Below are 20,880 nucleotides of genomic sequence, written 5' to 3' on the forward strand. Positions count from 1 at the left end.
TGCATTAGATTAGTTTGTGTGCGAGGTGGAATACCTGATACATTGGCCCTAAGGAAGTCACTTGTTACCTAAATTAATCAAGAAAAATATTTTCAAAAATTTGTATGACAATGGTGGGAGCTTCAATCGAAATAATTTACAGCTCAAAGAGGTTCTATCTTAAATTATAATAAAAAATAAATGATTCTGATGGATTGAGAACTTCCTCCTTTTTGGGAAGTCGGAAATACATGACATAAAATAAGAATCAAAATCCTCTTTACTTAAGAGAAAATTGACAAACCCAATCACAACTCACAAAAAAATCACCATTACAAATCTGTTGTCGACCTAAAACAAACAAACAGACATACATTAACAACCACTAAAGCACGGCATACTAAGTGTGGCGGTATTCCACGTTGCACGGTGTCTGAAGGCGATGCATGCGCAGTGGTGCGGCACGCGAGCGTCGCGTCCGGTGCTGAGCTGAGCGCGCTGAGGGAGCGTCACGTCGGAACTATAACGCTCACAGGTACTACTTAAAGCTATACATGTAAAAACTAGGTATCTGATATTATGTACAGGTCTATCGATACATAGGTCTATGAATCTGTGTCAGACAAAAATAGTCAAAATATATTCTATATACGCTATAAAAATTGCAAGTGCTTAGTATATATAGGTTATACCCATAATGGTCTATGTACAGATCTATCGATAAAAAGGTCTATAAATCTGTATTTGGCTCAAATGAGTTTATGAATCTGTATAGGTCTAATTATACGGCACGATTCTTAACAGTTGTAATATGAAACAACGATAAAGCCTCTGAAGACCCAATCACCGATAGAAGGGCTATGTATCTATATTTGTCTAAAATCCGAAATATGTCGCGACTCCGCTCACACTTACAATTGCGTAGATTTTACAGGTCTATCGATGCATAAGTCTGTGGATCTATACTTTATTTCTCACAGGTATTGATAGCTTTTATGAAATGTAGCTCTAGAGATAGGTCTTACGATGCATAATTCTATGGACTTAATACGGGTTGGCACATGAACAGTCTTGAGGATTCTCTATCGTTATATTTTGCAGGTCTGTGGGATCTAAGAAGTTTAAATGTCTTATAGGTTTAGCACTTTCATTCGAAGTGAAGAAAGATTGCCAAAATAGGATTATGTATATAGAACCCCCATTTTTCTTTGGAAATAAAATAACTTGTAATACCTATTTATTTCTTTTGATATGAAGTAAACAAAGTAAGTTGCACATATTTGGTTGAGATTGTGACAGGGTAAAAATTTAGAAATTTTAAATAATAAGTTTCTTAAAAAACTTTACAATTTTTTTTACCTTTTATAAACTCATTTCTTTCTAAATATTTAAGTTCTTTCACAATCTCTATCAATTTATTCGTTTTTACTATTAGATATACTATTAGCGTGCTTCTGTCTGTTTTGTGTTATATTTTATCACTATCACTGCTTCCTGTCTTCACTCGACGCTACTCTAAGTGGCACTGTTGCATGGTTTGAACAACTCTTTATAATTACAATTCCCTACTTATATTTACTTTTTAATCTACTATTTTTCTAACTTTGAATACTTAGTTAATATTTACACTGTATCTTGTATTGTGCTATTTCAGATTTTTTTGTATTCGTGGAATATTTGAATTTAAATATAGTTTTGACTCGATTATACAGGGTGAATTTATATATTTTATAATAAAAAAAACACCGTACATAAATAAATATCTGAATCCGAAAAATTAATCTTGTTATCAGACACTCTTCACTTTATATATTTTATCTTTTTCAAAACCCTGTATAATCACTCTTTTAATTTTGAAACTCGTCAAAAAGGTTTAATTAACACCAATTTAACACCAACTCATAACTTAAAGCCCCCTTAACGAGTCCCAAAATGCTATGAACATCAGAATCCGAAGCGGTCCGAAGTTCTGCCGGCGACGAGCGAGCGAGCGACGGCAATAGCGACGGGGACGCGACGATCGACGCGCCGGTGTCGGGTGCCTCCGTGTCCAGCTCGCCCCCTAACGAGATTAAGGTCAGGGTTAGTTATCGACAGTTTTTTACCTATATTTTTTAGTTTTTTTAAGTTTTCAAAATTATTGTCTGTGTGTATCCTAACTAATATTATAAATGCGAAAGTAACTCTGTCTGTCTGTCTGTCTGTCTGTCTGTCTTTCTGTCTGTCTGTCTGTCTTTTCTTCACGCCTAAACTACTGAACCGATTTGTGTGAAATTTGGTACAGACATAGTTTGAAACTTGAGAAAGGACATAGGATAGATTTTATTACAAAAAAAAAATAAAAATAAAATTATTCCGGACATATAGCGCCATCTATTGGTCAAATCAAAAATCTGCTGGTAGTCACTATTCCACGCGAACGAAGTTGCGGGCAAAAGCTAGTTGTATAATATGTCTAAAGTAGATTGTCGTTCAACGTGAAGATCTGCTTCGTTTACTCTCTTTCATTGAGTATGTTATAGTGCAAATGCGCTATGTATCTTTTTATTCCAAATCATCGGAATAGGGAAAACTGACTCTTAACTGGTCGTCGTATTATGCGTATGACTTAATATGGTGCGAAAAAGGATAAAGACAAAATGGGATATGTTTTCTAAGCACAAATGTGACCACGAGCACCTTTTGTTAATTTCACAGTCACGGCCAAGGTTTCAATGCACGCTTAAAATTGAGAGACTTTTGTATTCGTTTGTCTCCTAAATCCTGTGGTTTAGATCCTTCAACATGTATCCCAATTTCAGGAGGACAAGCGCTCCAGGCTATTCCGCAGCGCCACCAGCGGCGGGAACTTAATCCCGGGAGGTGGCGTGACGCGCAAGAAGAACTCTCTCGTGGTGGGAGCTGAAAGACCACTGTCGGCGCACGAGTTGCCTGCGCAGAGTCCTACTACCCTGGAGGTAAGGATGAAGATGAAAGTAATATTACGGGGTTTAGGTGAGGTATTTAACTTTTTAGTCTTCATGGACAACCTCTCAATTGGGTCCTAAGAGGGAAGTTTGAGATCCCGTTTCTTTGTAATGCAGGTGCACTCTAGTGCAGTTAATACATATTAAATATTAGAAAGATGACACCATGTATTTTTATGACGTTCCGATCTTTTTAACCCCCGACGCAAAAACGACGGGGTGTTATAAGTTTGACGTGTGTGTGTGTGTCTGTGTGTGTGTGTGTGTGTGTGTGTGTGTGTGTGTGTGTGTGTGTGTGTGTGTGTGTGTGTGTGTGTGGCATCGTAGCTCCCAAACGGATGATCCGATTGTAATGCGATTTTTTTTGTTTAAAAGGTATGTCAGTCGGGAGTGTTCTTAGCTATGTTTGGTGGAAATCGGTTCAGGTCTTCAAGGTCATCAGCTCGTTTGCTAGATGTGATAGGAATGTTACACGCTCAGTTTACTTGCAAGTATATGTAGGATCTGAAATTTGAAACACTAATGTCTTTTGGAACCACTAAGCTGGTCTACTGTTAGGGCACGAAGGTAGGAGACGTAACCCTGAACTGCCTTTTAGTAAACCCATCGAGTTTGGGTTCCTTGATTTTGTCTTGACGAGTTCTCTTCATGTTTCCGATTGACGAGAACCTGATGCTGGAAATGGGATGTGGCGGATGAAACCCTGAAATACCGGAATGAAACGGATAAACCGGTTTATATTTTTGCTGAAAATCTAGAATGTCCAAAGGTTAATCTTTATTGTTTCTCAATCTGTGCAATTCTCCCAGAGCCAGTTTGTCATGAGGATTGTTAAACAGCTTTCTTTGGCCGAGATCGCATATAGCGACCCCATCTTAAGATAAAATAAATTAAATGAAAGAAGGAAAAATTAAGGAGCTCCTTTAAAAGGCATGAAATAAAATTAAATTATAAATTAAAAAAAACCCCCGACCCAAAAAAAGTACGCAATAATTATGACAAAAGGTTAAAAACGCTAAACCCTATAAAAAGCAAAAAATAACTTTTAACACTACGTAAACTAAATTTTGACGTGTCGGGGGACCGCTTTTTACCTTCATAAATACTTACATAAATCAAATGATACCTACCTAATTACAACATTCGTAAAAAAAAAAACGTACTGTAACGTTTTGGTTTAGTGGTAGGTACCCTAGTAGGTAGAAAAATAAAAAGGAATTTAGTAAATTAGTATATAAGTATATTCTACAAAAGATCGGCAGAGCCGGGAGTGGGTTTAGAATAATCGAGCTCGCGTTAAGTTCTGGCCCGCTATAGAACACTACTACCCTGTATAGTCAGGCAGCTCGGCAGCGGTCAGGCGGGGTAAGTGTGCAGCGCGCTAGTAGATGCCGGACGCGCAGGTAGATGCAGGACACGTAGATAGGCGCGGCACGTAGGTAGACACAGGCACGTAGGTAGACACAGGCACGTAGGTAGACACAGGCACGTAGGTAGACACAGGCACGTAGGTAGACACAGGCACGTAGGTAGACAAGCGCGTAGGTAGGTGCACTTAGGGTAGGTGCACTACGGTAGGTGCACTGGAGGTAGTCAGTTACTTGAACCCTGGAATGTCCGTTACGTTCCGTCTTAGTTACGGTCCGGTTATTTCCAGCCACGACTGCAACATCCCGATTTCCACTTACTCACTACCTAACTAGATGGAAAGCAGTGATCAAGCACTAGATAGCATCGAGATGAGGCAGCCTAGGCAGCGTGACAATTTATAATTACAGCTAACAAAATGTAATCTAAATGCAAGTGAAATGAAAGTATGAGAGGATGAAAGTATTTGCATGATTTTAAAAGCAAAGCACTAGTTTAAATGAAGAATGAATAAATGGGTAGACTCTATAACAAATTATTTAAAAAGGAAAGAATGTGAGAAAAATAACTGTAGGGCGTGGCCCTCATGACACGGTCTAAGTGCACCGGTCATGTAAGGTCAAATACCACATGATATTTTTTTTAAAAGCGTTATGGAAATAAGTACATAGGCCATAGGTAATATTCCATAAGAACAGCAACAAAGGCGTGATCGTAGCATGATATAACATAATGAATGCACAATGAAATTAGCAAGTCATTCTACGACACGTCACGTACTCACGTATAACTTTTCTAGATGCACATAATAAGCAATATTTTGCAACACTCACCCGATCTGGGGTATACACTGACTTTAAAAGTTATTTTAAAAGCACAATAGTTTATTAACGGTTAAATTATTTGCAATAAAATCGCGAGTTAAAAATGTACATAGACCAGTAGTAGTAGTAGCCTGTATCGGCTCGCGGCGTCGTGCTAGTGACCGTCTCGCGATTGACCGCCGGCTCTGCTCGCGTCGCCTCATAGGAGGGATAGTTCGCCGAACCGGTTTCCGTCACCCGTCAACGGCTCACGGCTCGCGGCGCGCGGCCGAGATATAGCAAGTCTAGTATTTTTAAATATTCAAAATATAACGTACAACGTTACAGTACCTAAAGTAATGAATTAGAGCGGTCCCCCGACACGACAGTTTGTCATGAGGATTGTTAAACAGCTTTCTTTGGCCGAGATCGCATATAGCGACCCCATCTTAAGATAAAATAAATTAAATGAAAGAAGGAAAAATTAAGGAGCTCCTTTAAAAAGCATGAAATAAAATTAAATTATAAATTTAAAAAAACCCCCGACCCAAAAAAAGTACGCAATAATTATGACAAAAGGTTAAAAACGCTAAACCCTATAAAAAGCAAAAAATAACTTTTAACACTACGTAAACTAAATTTTGACGTGTCGGGGGACCGCTTTTTACCTTCATAAATACTTACATAAATCAAATGATACCTACCTAATTACAACATTCGTAAAAAAAAAAACGTACCTAAAGTAATGAATTAGAGCGGTCCCCCGACACGACAAAATTTAGTTTACGTAGTGTTAAAATTTATTTTTTGCTTTTTATAGGGTTTAGCGTTTTTAACCTTTTGTCATAATTATTGCGTACTTTTTTTGGGTCGGGGGTTTTTTTCCCGGCATTAATTCATACTTATATTTTCAGTTCTTTCTTTTTCTGGATTTTATTAATGTGTTGATGCAAAAATTTTTCAAATTCAAATTCAAATACCTTAAAAGAGATGCAACACAACTTTATTATTTTATTTTATGAATTTTATTAAGTCAGTGATGTTCGGTTTGTGAGTAGTCCTATTCACCTAGTCCTTGTCTACATGTGATGTATTTCTCGCAGCCCCGTCGCACATGGGCGGAGCAAGTCTCCCGCCTGGTCGGCACGGAAGGCGCGGAGTGCATCGCGGTGTGCGGCGCGGGGTCGGGGGCGGCGGGCGCGGCTCTGCACGCGCTAGCCGTGCCCGCTCTGCACGCGCCGCACGCCGCGCCCGACCCGCGGCCGCTGCTGCACGCGCTATACTCCCGGGCTAAGCAGTGAGTAGACTTACAGGGTTCAAATTGAGCAGTGTCACAGGAAAAAAATAAATATATATGGCGGATGACACAAAAAGTTTGCATCAAGTAATCTGGAACTTTAATATATGTAAGAATTCTTGTGGTTTATGTTTTTCGTGATGGTTTTCCTGTCTTCCCCCATCATGTTATTTCTGAAGCTCTTTATGTACCAGGGCCGCGGTAACTCTTTCGAACAATCCCTCAGCCCTAGCAGGCTTTGACCCTTGTGGCCCCACTTGGAGGTTACTTACATTACTACTTATTTCTTTTGCAGGACGTCTCGTCGCTCGTGCATCCGCGTGGCGATGTGTGGCGGCGACGCGTGCGCGAGCGCGGCCGTGCGCGCGCACGCCGAGCTGGCCGCGCGCCGCCCGCACGACGCGCCCAGCGTGCGCTTCTATATCATACCCATCGGTACGTACTGAGACAGCAGTGGGCACATAGCGCGGCGCTGTGCGGCGGTGCGCGCGCCGCCGCTGGCCGCGCGCCGCCGCACGACGCGCCCAGCGTGCGCTTCTATATCATACCCATCGGTACGTACTGAGACAGCAGTGGGCACATAGCGCGGCGCTGTGCGGCGGTGCGCGCGCACGCCGAGCTGGCCGCGCGCCGCCCGCACGACGCGCCCAGCGTGCGCTTCTATATCATACCCATCGGTACGTACTGAGACAGCAGTGGGCACATAGCGCGGCGCTGTGCGGCTCGTGAACGACGCACTAACGCCAGATCTGGACTAATCAAATCGTTAATTTTGCAAAGAACATGGATACAAAATAGGAAGTTAACACGCTCGCACTACAGTATTTAACTAAGTTTCCTCTAGCACTTTATTTTCACATCATGAAATCTCAGTTAGACAAACTTTTCAGAACTCTCCGTATTCTATTTCACCAATTCACTCTCTTAACCCAGGTCCAAGCGTAATAGCGCGCCATCTGTCGGCGTCGGACGGCGGTTACGCGTCGCTGTTCACGAGTGAATCGTGGCCGAATATTTGCGAGCGAGCGGCTGATGGGTCTGCCCCTGATGTCGCTGAGATGTCTTCGCGTATCGGCAGGTAATCCGCCAAACTTTTTGTCGTTATGACGGCACGTCACAAAACCAATTTTAGTGGGTGACCTTGGTGCCGAAAACCATTGGTACTTAAAGCTACATGAACTTTGGGCCTTCTGAGAGACTTTAACAAAAAATTTTGAACAAGTCTAGATTTCAATTCTGCAGTAATTGACCTGAAAAAAAATCCTAAAAAAACCTTGTCTCAACTATGTTGGCGTCCAGTGTAACTGGATGCACCTGAGTATGTAGTGTTTTACATCAAGCAATTTGTCGATCAAAATTCAGTTGCGTCCCTATGAAAAAAAAATGAAATTTTAGTATTATACTATCTGTTATCCACTAAATAAAATAAATTAGGTAATGGTATTGGCACAAATAGAAACCTTTCTATATGTTGTGTATTGTTTTGTGCAGGTATCTGAACAGCACGGGTCCCGTGAACAACGTGCCGATCGGCGAGGCGATGGTCGCCTACAGAGAGAAGTCGGGCGATGAGGACGCCAGCCAGACATTTGTGCCCTTTATTGCGGTAAGTTTTGTTGTTAAAATTGTTGTATCTCGCAAGCTTTCTCTCGTCCTCATTCATCATTTATCGTTTACGTTTTGTGTCCAGTTAGCTAGGAAGGTATCCAGGTGTCTACTCCCCAGTGTTTTGGCCCATCCAATCCTACTTCAACTTTGCAGGATTTATTGCCTATATCGTCTATGATCTATCTTGGACCGGATAAAAGTGTTGCATATCCAGTCACTAAGCATCCATGTACCTTTGGCGTACTTTTAGCCTGGACTTCTGAGATTCGGTCAAAGGCGCATGTCTACCAGTTTTCGATTCAATCATAAAGAGAAATCGCCCTTCATGACTGTCTTCAGTACAGGGCCGCGCCGCCCCTGTGTGCGAAGTGTGCGGCGCACACAGGCGCCAAGACAATAGGGGCGCCGCGCCGCCACTGCCACCTAAATTATTTTTGTTACCTATATGATTGTTTTTTGTAGTGGAGTATCGACAAGTAGGTACAATACGCGCAACATAGGCCTTGTAAACTACAAAACATCTATAACGCTTATTGAACAAGTCTCTCAATATTTAATGTTTATTATTATTCACGTTTATGGTTTCATTTTACGTTTAGGGTTTTAGTTTACATTCCTTACGAGCTCAACGTTAAAACGGCGGCAGTTCTTTGAACCAGGGAAAAAGTACTAGTTATTTAAAACCGTAGAGGCGCCGAGTTTGTATGAGTATGAGTGAGTTTCTGAACGCAGCCCGATACGATCACGGGTATTCCTCGATTTTAACGAACGAGATAGCTAAGGTAAAACAAAACAAATGAACAATCATTTGATTGAAAGTGTGTGTAATACTAGTGTAGTATGGCCTCCTCTATGGATATTGTTGCTAAATTAGTTAATCTTTCCTGACTCATTGTAGAGCGCAGGTAATTTTTTATAAGTTTTAGTTTAGAAAAGGACCTTTCCGCGCTTGCTACTGTAACTGGCATAGTTAGCATAATTCGTAATGCTAATTGTAATGTTAGGGCATACAGCTGTCAAATTGTTTTTTATATATTGTCTAAATTAAAACTTATAAAAAATTAGGTAGAAAGCGATGCGTACGATGCGGACAGGTGGACGCACTTGTTTGAGTTTCTATATAAATAATACTACGATCCGTTGCGTGCGATACGTCCGTTGCGTACGATACCGACAAATGGACGCTTAGCTTTAACAAACAATTTTAAAAAATTCGCGCTCGCTACGCTCGCGGCTGTTCACTTGTCAGTGCCTACCGTTCATTCTAAAACCCAAAGTCCCAAAACTCAAAAATTTTCGCGCTCGCTACGCTCGCGGCTGTTCGCTTGTCAGTATAGTTCTTTCTAACATGATTAGAGTACTTTTATGGCCCAAAAGTCAAAAATTTTCGCGCTCGCTGCGCTCGCGACTGCACCTTGCACCGTTCTTTGATATACAAGTTTAGGCGCTTTAGTGACCCAAAGCTCAAAAATTTTTGCGCTCGCTACGCTCTGCTTTATTTTCCACTTCTTTTATTTTTTCAATCCTTTTTTAGCCGAACCTAGAAGGTAGCGCCGCTTGTAAGTCCTTTTATTAACAAGAAAATAACTCCTAGCTCACAACAGACTTTTCACGTAGAACAAAGGGCCTCGCATAGACTTGCCGCACGTAGCCTCGCAATGGCTAGGGCCGCCGCTGACTGGAGAACATTTATTTCAGTTTAACAATTAAAAATATTCATTCAAAAATTAAATTCGTTTTATGATGATTCGTTAAAAAAGAGGCGCTTCATAGGTTTCGCACACAGGCGCTGCCGGGGGTCGGCGCGGCCCTGCTTCAGTAGCTCCTCTAGACGTTTTCGATCCTTCAATTCAGAGCCAAATTACACCTGTTAATCTATCAACTTGTTTTCTTACCCACAGGAAGTCCGCGTCGGCTGTAGCGAGGGCGGAGTTTCCTCCCTCGAGCTAGAAGAAGGCGGGTCTCCCCCCGCACGCGCTTCACCCCCGGCGACGCCCGCGCCGCACCTCACGGCGCCGCACCTCGCCGCGCATGCGCCAGACCTCGCGCCGCCATTACCCATGCCGTTGCTAGCCAGGACCGAACCGCTTGAGTTGCAGTTGGACTATTGGCTGGTAAGAATTTTTTTTTTATATTGTACAAAGTACAGGTTTATTGTTGTTGTTTGCTGTTGCAGCTACGCCCAACACTTATTAATGACTAACACTCAATCCTTCTCCGTGTAAGAGGAGGCCTGAGACCAGCAATGGGACGATAAAAAGGCTGTAATAAATAAAAGAATGTTTGTACTGGTATGTCACTTGATGATGCCGTGGCAAGAATATTTAGTTTGACAGCAAATTAGTATTTGAACGGACTGATTATTTAGACATTTGCAAAAGCATTCAAATGTTCTAGACACTGGGATAAAACAGATGTTTTACAACAAGTACCCAGAAAAATTATTCAATGCTTGTTCATATTTTCTCTTATGAGAAATGACTTACCTCCTCCCATTTTTTATTTTCTTCGATTCGGCAAAACTGAAGACCATATAAATTCGTTTTTAAAGTTGTAATTAATAAAGAAGTTTAAATTCTGTAAAACCATCATTTTGAAAATTATGAAAAAAATGAATTTATTGCAATGATTAATTATTTTTTTGTGTCTGCAGGTGCCAGGTCGTCAGCCGGACGGCACGGACAGTAAGGTGACTGTGAAGGCATCGTTCCGCGCGCTGCACGTGACACGGCAGAACGCGCATCTCTGCATCACCTACCTTACTAAAGAGAAGAAGCAGAAGAGTTAGTATTGGTTATTGTTGGAAGGATTTTTTTTAGAATTGAAATTAGGTCAATTTTTTCTTACAATACGTCTGTATATCATGCTGCTCACATTTTTCACTGTATTTTTGGAGTGTTTTTTTTTTCTTAGCCTGAATTATCCCACTTCTGGGCAAAGGCAATTTTGTCTCTTGAATTCTTAGCTTTATTTTTTTGTTATTTGTGTTTTCTTTAGCTGTTAATTAAAATTAAAGGAGAAGGTTTCGCAAATAGGATGTTTGAAATATTTTTTTCTACACCATTTGCCACATAAACCCTCAAATGTCTTTTGTTCAACATTTCGTTTTTAGAAAAGTCCCGATATATCCTTCATCATCATCATCATCATCATCAGCCTATCGCAGTCCACTGCTGGACATAGGCCTCTCCAAGTGCACGCCACTGAGATATATCCTTATTAGGTTCGAAATGCATAAGTGCTTTATTAAAATTAATCTATATTTACAGTAATGCGGCTGGGCAAGAAGAAGGAGAAGACTTCGGAAGCGGAGGTGGGGCGCGCGCAGACCGTGGACGGCGTCGCCCGACTCATCTGCTCCGCCAAGAGCTCGCACAACGTGCCGCTCAAAGGTAAATAGCAATACACATTGCAGAAAGTGGTTAGGTTTCAGAAGAATAAGACGGTGGCAAGAATTCAGATTTTAGACTATTTATACAGCAGACTGAAAAGTCTGTTAAATACAATATAGAAAATCAGGTGTCTGGCCAGAATCCACAAAAAAAATTGCGAGCTGAGTTTGATCTTTGCCATGTTAAACATCTCCTTCTGTCATAAATCTTATACAACCATGCATACAAGGATATTTTTTTCATAGTTTCCATATAAATTTTTATCCACAGTGTACATTGACGGCACGGAACTGAACGGCGTGAAGTTCTTCCAGCTGTCGACACAATGGCAGACACACGTGAAGACTTTCCCAGTAGCCACGTGCGGCGCCCCCCTCGCCCCCGCAGAGTCCTAGACTGTGAGCCACTGCTGCCATCTAGCGTACAACACGCCTAGCTTATGTACCTTGAGTTACTACCCCCCACCCCCTCCCTTAATATACCTAAATACCCCCCCAAGCCTCCCCGCCATATTACAAATTAACCAAGCTTAACTATGGCCCAATTCAAGCTACATAATAAAGGCGTTAGTCGTCATAGTCATTCATTAATTAGTTATCGTATTTAATATAATATATTACGTAGTCGTTATCCGTGTACTCAGTATATATCGAGAAATAATGGTTCGTGACATTTCCAATATGTGTATGTTATTTAGGTTAGTGCGGTGTAGCCGAAGTGTGGCTTTGCCCGAGTGAATGTCTGATGATAAACTTTCAACGAATATATGCTTAAATTTTAGTCAACTTTTCGCCGAATTCCGGTGTTGTGAGTCGGTTTGTGGTTTGACCGAACAGTCGGCGAATATTTCTAAGAGAAGCTCTTTTCGGCTGAAATGTAATCGAGTATGAGTAGTATAGTTACGTTATTGGAACGATTATCGTCGGCACATATCAGCATAGGTTCGATTCGAGTGTTGTGCGCGATTTTATTTTTGATCTGTGATTCGTGAATGCAGTTTTTTTTTTAATATCTTAAGGCAATGGAAGCGCGTTGTTACAGTCATATTTTTGTGTAATTTTTATATAAGTGCAGCTAACAGTGCGGTGTTTACATTTATAATTTTGTACGTCATAGATGTTTTGAATGAAATGTAGATTTTTACATAACGATAAACGTTTTTAATTTTAAAAGATATTATAGAGATTACAACTGATATCTTCCTAATGGATGTCCTTGCGTACTTTAATGAAGTCTTCGATTCCCTTACTTTGTGATCAAGCCAAAATTTTTGATATTTTAGTCCCCGAATGCTTAAAATGAAATTCGAAATTAATTCCGAGCCAATTTGGAAAATGATTTTCTATTTGGGCTAGTTTAATTTTGTAGCGTTAATCAGTAGAGGGCGTTAGTTACACCCATCAGGCCAACGACTGTCTCATGATATCATAGAGTTAGTAATATATTCTCAAACTTTACATATACTATGTGTATAACTTAGGTTTAGCTATGTGTGGTAATTCAGATAATATGTGGCTGTGTGTACGTATGTGAAGAGGACGCAAAATAGTTTTGACGAAGTCTTACATGGGAATTTGGACTCTGTGTCTGCATGTTACAATCTAAATTCCATGGTGAGATTTCGTCAAATCTTTTTGAACGGGGGTGGTCGATATGGCTTCTCGTCTCGATATTCCAATTTTATCGATGTTAGTTACGTTTTTAGAGATGTCTAAAGTAAAATATCGACTTTTAAATCAGTCGTTAAGCTATTATTAAAGCTGTTTGAATATCGAGTCAGAAGCCATCGTGGTAACTGAGTATTTCCAAATATTTTGGTCTTAGATTACATAATTTATCCTTTTAATGTTTACATATCGAAGTCTTGCTAGGTACTTGTATTCTATAATAGTAATAATTAAATGTAGTCGTTAAATCTATTTAATAAAGTATTGCTTGCTAATGAAGTTGTAATGTGTACAAGCCAAATGTTTGATTGTGAAATTAAATTGGGGAACTGAAAATCGGATTCCCTAATCAAATCCCGAATAAAATCATTGTTCATTAAATCCTTTCTTCTTGGGCTTATCCATCGGGTAAAACATAGTCGAGCATTTTCACAGTGCGCTTTTTAAAGTTAAGTAAAAGCAAATTGCCAAAATAATTTATAATCTGTAGGCTATAATTCTTATCTCGTGTTCTTACGAGCTTGTGGTCAAAAATCTGACCAAGGAGGTCGCTGTAGAGGCTTTTTATCCTACCCTTAAAATCTATCGATCTAAGGTCAAATTATTTGGAAGCTTACGTTACACAAGTTGGAAAGTTTAGGGATGTACCCCACAAAATGTGACAATAGTATGCGTATTATTGTATGTACGCTTTTTCAGAGTAATAACACTTTTTTTAATATACGCTCCTAGTGTAAGTCGTGTTATTATAGAATTAGGCCTGTTAACCATTTTAAATCTAACTGTATCTTATATTCGATTTAATATTATCTTGTTCTGGTGTGGTACAGGTTTTTACAGTCTTTGATTGAAAAGAGATACAGTATCGATATCTTTTTATCGATATTGTGACTACCTTATTCTTGGGAGGCAATACGTGATATTGGCATGCTCTGCTTACAAATAAAAAGGGTAGTATTTAAACGCAAATCAAAAAATATCATTTTTCTATGCAATAAGATTCCGAATTCCCATCAAAATTACTGATTGCACAGCAAAATATTCAACTCAAAATATCACTAAACACACTACAATTTATTTTCGCAGCGTACAGCGATTTTTCCTAAAGCAAAAGCTTTTTCATCAATGCACAGCTAATAATCTTAATGCACATTATACATGTTAACTCTTTTTCTTTTAAATATAGCTTCTATTTTTATATTATTTACAGCAGTTTTTCTGAATAAAACAGCTTTTTATTAGTCACAGTCATCTTATTATTTATTAATTACGGCATAATGAGATCAGCAAAAAAATATAAAATTAAATACAAAATTGTAATTTATTGAATTATTTATAAGCGTTCACGCTTCCTTTTTTGCCCAATAGGCAACATTTTTAGCTTCTTGAGCTTACTTGAGTCGGATCGCAAGTCCGATGATATGCTTGCACATACATACTATAGTTCTTAAAAAAAATGGGGCTGGTGCATTGTCAGTCATTGTCAGTATTTCCTTTTAGCATACATTTCATATAAGTAGTCATTAAAAGGCTACTACTATAATATCATATTTCAGAATGTTTATAGTCAGAATCATCTTTTGGCATAGTTTTGGAATTTTTATTTTCCTGTAAGAAGCATGCAAACAAGCCTGAAGCATGCAAGCAGGCATGCAGCATGTAAGCAGGCATGCAACATGGAAGTAAGCATGCAACATGCAGCAAGCATGGCTTCTGTCACGGCTCCGGCGCTGCGGGGCTCCGGCGGTCCCATGCGAGCTTATCGTCGCAGATGATTTTCACGCTCACCACCGCAGCTTCGGCTTACTGGCCGGCAGAGCCGGCCAGCCTCAACCGCGTCGGCGAGCGTTAAAACTACCTGCTCCTCAGCTCGCAGGCCGCCTCGCCCCTCCGCGCCTACGCGGTTTTGAATTGCACTCTAGGGGTAGGCAAACAAGACTACGTGGAGTCGGTTTTGCAGCGATTCGTTTTCGTTACTAGCTTCAATTTTTAATACAATGTTTTTTAATTGAACTCTGTCTTACTCGCTCGCGCCACTTTGCACTCCAGTGACGAAAAAGCGCGCGAAGCCGCGAACCTTTTCAGTTAATTTGTTCTGGTTTTAGAAATAATGCAATGTGACAGGATTTTTTTGTTATAATAATCATTAAATTGGCCGAGCATGGCTTCTTGAAAATTAAGACAAATATGATGAATAGGTTTTGTTGTACTTACTGGTTAATATGCGACTGGGATAGTTATTTTGCTATGAAATATAGAAAATTTGCTGTGCAGTCAGTATTAATGCTATGTATGTAGTATTTTTGTACAAGACTAAATTTAACTGTATTGCATTATAATAAAAAAAGCAATGTCATATTGATGTATCATTTCGAATTATCTGCAGTTTGAGTTTTGTTAAACATTTAGTTTATTTGTAGTGAAGTAAGTTATTTGATGTAAAAAAGAATATAAATGATGAGTATTTATTGATAGGCGATTATTTATTTGATATGCAATTTATAATATCCCAAATAAAAATAAGCCGTAATTATAGAAACTACTTTAATATTCTAGTAACTTCAGGCTTATAGCATTACTTGCCTCGTCAGGCCGCCATTTTTATAAAAGCTCAAGCCTAATCATGTCTTTGGAACTTTTAATAAAGCGACTTTACCTTAATTGATTTCTCTATTTAATAATAGTAAAGAAAAAAATTACGAGTATGTGCATGTTATAAGCAAGTTCACGTAGCAGAAAGGTGTCTGGAAGTGTCATTTTGGGATTTTTTCCGTAAAAACTTTGGACCACATCAGAACAAGATAGCAGTTGTAAAATAGCGTCAATAACAGTTTACTCTTAATTATACTCAGCGATGTTATTTTGGGCTATTTGTCAAAATGTTTTTACGTTTTTACACCTTATATTATTTTGTCAAAGCTGTCATCTATAAAAATGTATCTTCATATATTATGATGTACGTACTTATAAATAAAAACTATAGGTATTGTAAAACATGATCAACCCTTTTGAATGTCGTTGGATAATTTGTTAACATTATTTATTCTTATGAAATGTTATTTTGTTTTTCAACAAGTCAGAAAATAAATGAAGATGATACGTTACAGGTGTTGCTTCCACAAATGTAGATCTATGCTGTTCTCATTGTTTAAAAAGACGTTTTGACAAATAGACAAACAAAATATACCTGTGTATCCATATCAAATCGCTTGTATGTTGTAATATCTAAATAAATTACAGATTACACTTATCGACATTAATATTGGGTCGTAAATCGACCCTTATTTTTAATATTCCATCAGATAAGCGGTAATCATCTTATATGCAGTAGACAATTTCATATTTATCCGTAATAAATACGATTATAATAATATTAGGAACTCTATACTTTTTTCTGTTTAACTGTATAATATTGTTTTACAAGGAGACCGTTATGGCTAATTATTGTTTGATCCTAAAAATAGAGCTACTGACTGTCTTATTTTATGAATTATGAACGAATATAAAATTCTTTTATTTTTGCAGTGATTAACATGATGAAATTTTCTGTATATTAATTTATTCATGTATGCACTTATCATGAATGATGTATCTTATATTAGTAAACTAATTACATACAATTTCATCAATGCTAATTCTGTATTATTACTATGACATTCAAATTAATTTCTTATGTCGGCTAAACGCACCACAGTGTAGGAATTATATACATTTTTGGTGTAAAACCTCTTTTTTGATGGTGAACTATGAAATGTAGGGCGTATGTCTGTATACAGATCATGGTTTACTTTGAATACAAAGAGAAATAAGAAAAAGATCACTAAGCGAGTTTAAAAATGAGCACTCAGTTATTCTAAGCTTGTATTCAAAGAAGCCATGATCTGACACCAATACTTACTGAAGAATAGTCTCAAGAAAGCTCAAATATTCCTACTTACAGCTTTTAACTTCTATTTAAAGCTATGAAGTTAACATTTGAAGCTTTCTTTTACGCTAGCGGTACAAAAGGTAAACAACCATGCAGGTCGCAATACGTCTCCCTAGCTTTTTCGTTAAAGGCCTAGCCAAACGAATCCATATAATGACATTAACTTTTAAATATTAAGTATTAATCATTATTATGTTTTAATTCATTATATTTTATTTTTATAAAACGTGCAACTCTGATTGCTATTATGTATAAGTCAAGTGAGAGTATTAAATATGAATGAGATTTTTAAAATCCTTTTCTAGAAAGTCAACCTTATCTGTATGAAAATAACAATGAAATAGGATTGTAAAGCATAACAGAGTTAGCACGTTTACGATTTTTAATGATTATAAAGTATATCATAAGGGCGGGTATCGGGCGTCGGCATGTAACCATGAAACGCCTAATATTAGTTTGAACAACTGTCAGCTATTTGTCCCCGCCCTTCAAACTATTATTTTGATCTCATTACTGCTGACTGAATGATTCACTTGGCACACTTCTTTATTACAATGGAATTAAAATTTTATTTATATTTTCCAAATGAGCTTAAAAGCCACCAATCGTCATCGACGTATATAATGTATTATTTGTAAATTAATCATCACAAATTTTTGTCCATTTGCAATGGCCAAACAAACTTATAATTAGTGCTATGGAAAGTTCATTTAAGTTGAATAAATTAGTACAAAAATATCTTACATTTTATGTTTCATTAACAATAATTAACTATTTAATTAAATTCAATGCATTCTTCGCGAAAATGCAAATAGACTGTGCAATAATGTGAATGTCTCTTGAGAATTTAATTTTGATTTATTTTGACTTGTAAGTCAATAAAAATATGATTTCATTACGATATGTTTAAGTAATGTGATGAGATTTATTATTTTATCATAATTTGCAAGTATAATTTGTATTTATTGTACAAATAAACATTTTGCATTAAAAACAAAGTTGTGGTTTTATTAACATTTATTTATTCATATTAATAACAATTTTATTTAACAATAGTTTTATAAATAAATAAAATATATTAAATCCTTTGGTAACTACTTAGTAGGTAATTATTATTTTGAATAATCATTGAACTTCAAACACTTAAATACTAGTTTTTATTAACAACACTCCTTTTAAAATTATAATTATTTCTAAAATCCTCTGGGGTTGTGCTTATTTGAGCAAAGATTTAAATGTTATCTGTAGAATATAGTAGAGTCAAGCTTAAAAGGATATCCTGATATATTATAGTTTAATATTGCTAATAAATAAAATGTACTGGAAATAAAAGAAGAAGAATCAAATATAACTTAACAGAGTATTATTATATTGATATGATTCATTTGAGCTTAACACTAGTCAAAAACCTTCAAATATCAAATATTGGTCCCGCAACCCGTTCTCCCCTCCCATTCCCCCCTCTGGAAGAATATAAACTAGACCATCAGCTTCTTTCTTAGGAGAGAATTCAAAAAGATTATTATTACTTTGTGCAAGGTCATACAAGCTCCAAACAGCTAAGTATTTGGACTTGCCATGTTTGCATAGAACATAGACATTTTTGGGGTCACTAATATAATGTTCTCCGGGGTCATTGATCACGATGACCCCACAGACTAGAGCCCAGTGAGCAGTGTGACCATTTCTTAGACACGGTGAGTGATTGCAGTCTGCATCATAGCTGTGATGAGAGTCAAGGTAATTTAATTAAGTAATACCCGTAAAGTCATGGTTTCTCTAAAACACAAATATGTAAATTGGCATCTGGTTACAATGGCAAAGAAATAATAAAATAGCTTATGTGCTTGATCTATCCAAGGCATTTGATCTGGTCTCTTACAGCATTCTATGGAGAAAATTACAGGAAGCAGGAGTACCACCTGACTTAATTACCATTTTTAAATACTGGTATGGAGGCCAGATCAATCAGGTACGCTGGGCAGGTGCTCTATCGGAGCCGTATGGGTTGGAGTGCGGTGTTAGGCAGGGGGGGATAAGCTCGACAACGCTCTTCAACCTTTACGTCAACGAGCTGATCGTGGCGCTCAGTAGAGAGCGTGAGGGTTGCTACATTAACGGAGTTAGTTACAATAATATTAGCTATGCCGATGACATGGCTCTACTGAGTGCCTCGGTTTGTGGTCTCAGAAGGTTGCTGGCTATCTGTGAAGGCTATGTTAAAAATCACGGATTAGTCTACAATGAGAAGAAAAGTGTAGTCATGGTCTTTGAAGCTGGTGGTCGATGCTTGAAAACAATACCTCCTGTGAGGTTGAATGGTACGGTTCTGCGGAGGACCTATAATTTTAAATATCTTGGCCATATATTGACCTCCAACTTAAAAGATGATGATGATATTGAGAGGGAAAGAAGGGCGCTGTCGGTTCGAGCTAACATGATTGCTCGCAGGTTTGCTCGCTAGCTGTCAAGCAAACTTTATTCCGTGCTTATTGTACCTCTTTTTACACGTGCAGCCTGTGGGCATCATTTACTCAGAAATCGTACAGCGCCATTCGAGTACAATATAATAACGCGTTCCGGGTCTTAATGGGGCTGCCTCGCTTCTGCAGCGCATCAGGGATGTTTGCTGAAGCTCGCATTGACTGCTTCTACGCAACAATGAGGAAAAGATGCGCGTCCCTGGTGCGCCGTGTGCGGGACAGCCCCAACACCTTACTGCGCTGTATAGCGAGTAGACTCGACTGCCTGTATATGAATCACTGCTGCAGACTTTCCACTTCGGTGATAGACCTGCAGTGGTGATTTGATACAGGCAGTTATCTTAGGTTAGGATGCTTTGTTTTGGAATTTACTAACATAGTAATTAAGTAAAATTGTTACTAACAAAATGAGTCATGGTCACTTGAATAAATGAATTTAATATATATGTGCCTAGATAAAGAAAGTCTTTTCATTAAATATACTTGAAAAGGATACGGAACTAATAGGACAGCACCATTGATAAGTCTTTCAATTGTCTCAGAACTAAATAAGCCTCCACGTTTCAAATTACACCTAAGATTGTCTACCTCAGCTAAGCTGAAGGCTTTTTCAGACAGTTTCACCATTTGTTTGCAGCTGAACATCTCCCCATTGCTTGTGAAACCCTCTAACTTTGCAATACTCAACAATTCATCGGGTGATGCTTCTCCATCGACTAACATAGACAATGCAACTAATCCACAAGTAGGCCCAATTTGCGAGATAGATGCGAACTCTCTATACTTGTATTTGAATGGAGGTCTTTCCCAGCAGATTCTGTTTTTAGAACAAGCCTCCATAAGCTCGGGCTGTGTGGCGGCCCAAGTCAAGCCAGGATCGTAGTTAGGTTTGCTTACTTCGCTTTTCGTCACTTTCGTGGAAGAAATGATATCCGGCAATTTTGGTGGCGGAGGAGGAGGTGGTATTGAGCACATTTTGGTACAACTGAAGTTGTCTTGTAAATAAGATTATAGAAAATAAATTATATAACAAAAAAGTGTGGTTATTTTAACTGAGCATCACTAAAAGCCGTTCTTATTATTTATTACAGTGTAATAACTATTTTCAATCATATTTCTAGTAAATTCTTTAATATTTTTAACAGTAATCCAGTTTAGAGTACATAATATTTTTATTTTTGTAATCACGTCAACTTTTGTTTTGACATTTTTATCGTGTCACTGTCCGGTTATGACACAATCATATATGACCACAGAGTAATTTTCTTTCATAGGACATCGGATCGATGTGACGCACAGATTACTAAGCGTATTTTGATTTATAGTCAACAAGCAGTAGCAGAAACGAACTTTATCTTTATAAAGTGACTTTAAATACTGGTGTTGCAC

General features: G+C 38.2%; 2 protein-coding genes across 8 annotated transcripts in view; one reads left to right on the forward strand and one right to left on the reverse strand.

The window, feature by feature from the left end:
* The window catches only part of LOC110381021 (phosphofurin acidic cluster sorting protein 1), a 119,546-nt gene extending 101,540 nt beyond the window's left edge, over window positions 1-18,006 (forward strand). For 2 of the 7 annotated variants that reach the window (XM_064039915.1, XM_064039921.1), the window contains 11 exons: window positions 419-514; window positions 1,928-2,061; window positions 2,781-2,936; window positions 6,220-6,413; window positions 6,709-6,848; window positions 7,347-7,491; window positions 7,905-8,019; window positions 9,923-10,135; window positions 10,675-10,804; window positions 11,291-11,413; window positions 11,684-18,006. In XM_064039915.1, coding sequence (XP_063895985.1) covers window positions 419-514; window positions 1,928-2,061; window positions 2,781-2,936; window positions 6,220-6,413; window positions 6,709-6,848; window positions 7,347-7,491; window positions 7,905-8,019; window positions 9,923-10,135; window positions 10,675-10,804; window positions 11,291-11,413; window positions 11,684-11,808 — 1,571 coding nt within the window. In that variant the 3' untranslated portion in view covers window positions 11,809-18,006. The remainder of the gene's footprint in view (window positions 1-418; window positions 515-1,927; window positions 2,062-2,780; window positions 2,937-6,219; window positions 6,414-6,708; window positions 6,849-7,346; window positions 7,492-7,904; window positions 8,020-9,922; window positions 10,136-10,674; window positions 10,805-11,290; window positions 11,414-11,683) is intronic. The other 5 variants (XM_064039916.1, XM_064039917.1, XM_064039918.1 and 2 more) reach the window with 5 other exon arrangements.
* A 272-nt stretch (window positions 18,007-18,278) lies between these two features.
* LOC110379542 (actin maturation protease) lies at window positions 18,279-20,728 on the reverse strand. Its single transcript, XM_021339250.3, has 2 exons — window positions 19,988-20,728; window positions 18,279-18,731 (listed from the first exon to the last, which is right to left on the reverse strand). Exons 1-2 carry the CDS (start codon window positions 20,464-20,466, stop codon window positions 18,410-18,412), a joined length of 801 nt encoding a protein of 266 aa, XP_021194925.3. The 5' UTR covers window positions 20,467-20,728; the 3' UTR covers window positions 18,279-18,409.
* Between the last annotated feature and the right edge of the window lie 152 nt (window positions 20,729-20,880).

The sequence above is a fragment of the Helicoverpa armigera genome, chromosome 20, assembly GCF_030705265.1.
Source record: "Helicoverpa armigera isolate CAAS_96S chromosome 20, ASM3070526v1, whole genome shotgun sequence".
Lineage (NCBI taxonomy): Eukaryota > Metazoa > Arthropoda > Insecta > Lepidoptera > Noctuidae > Helicoverpa > Helicoverpa armigera.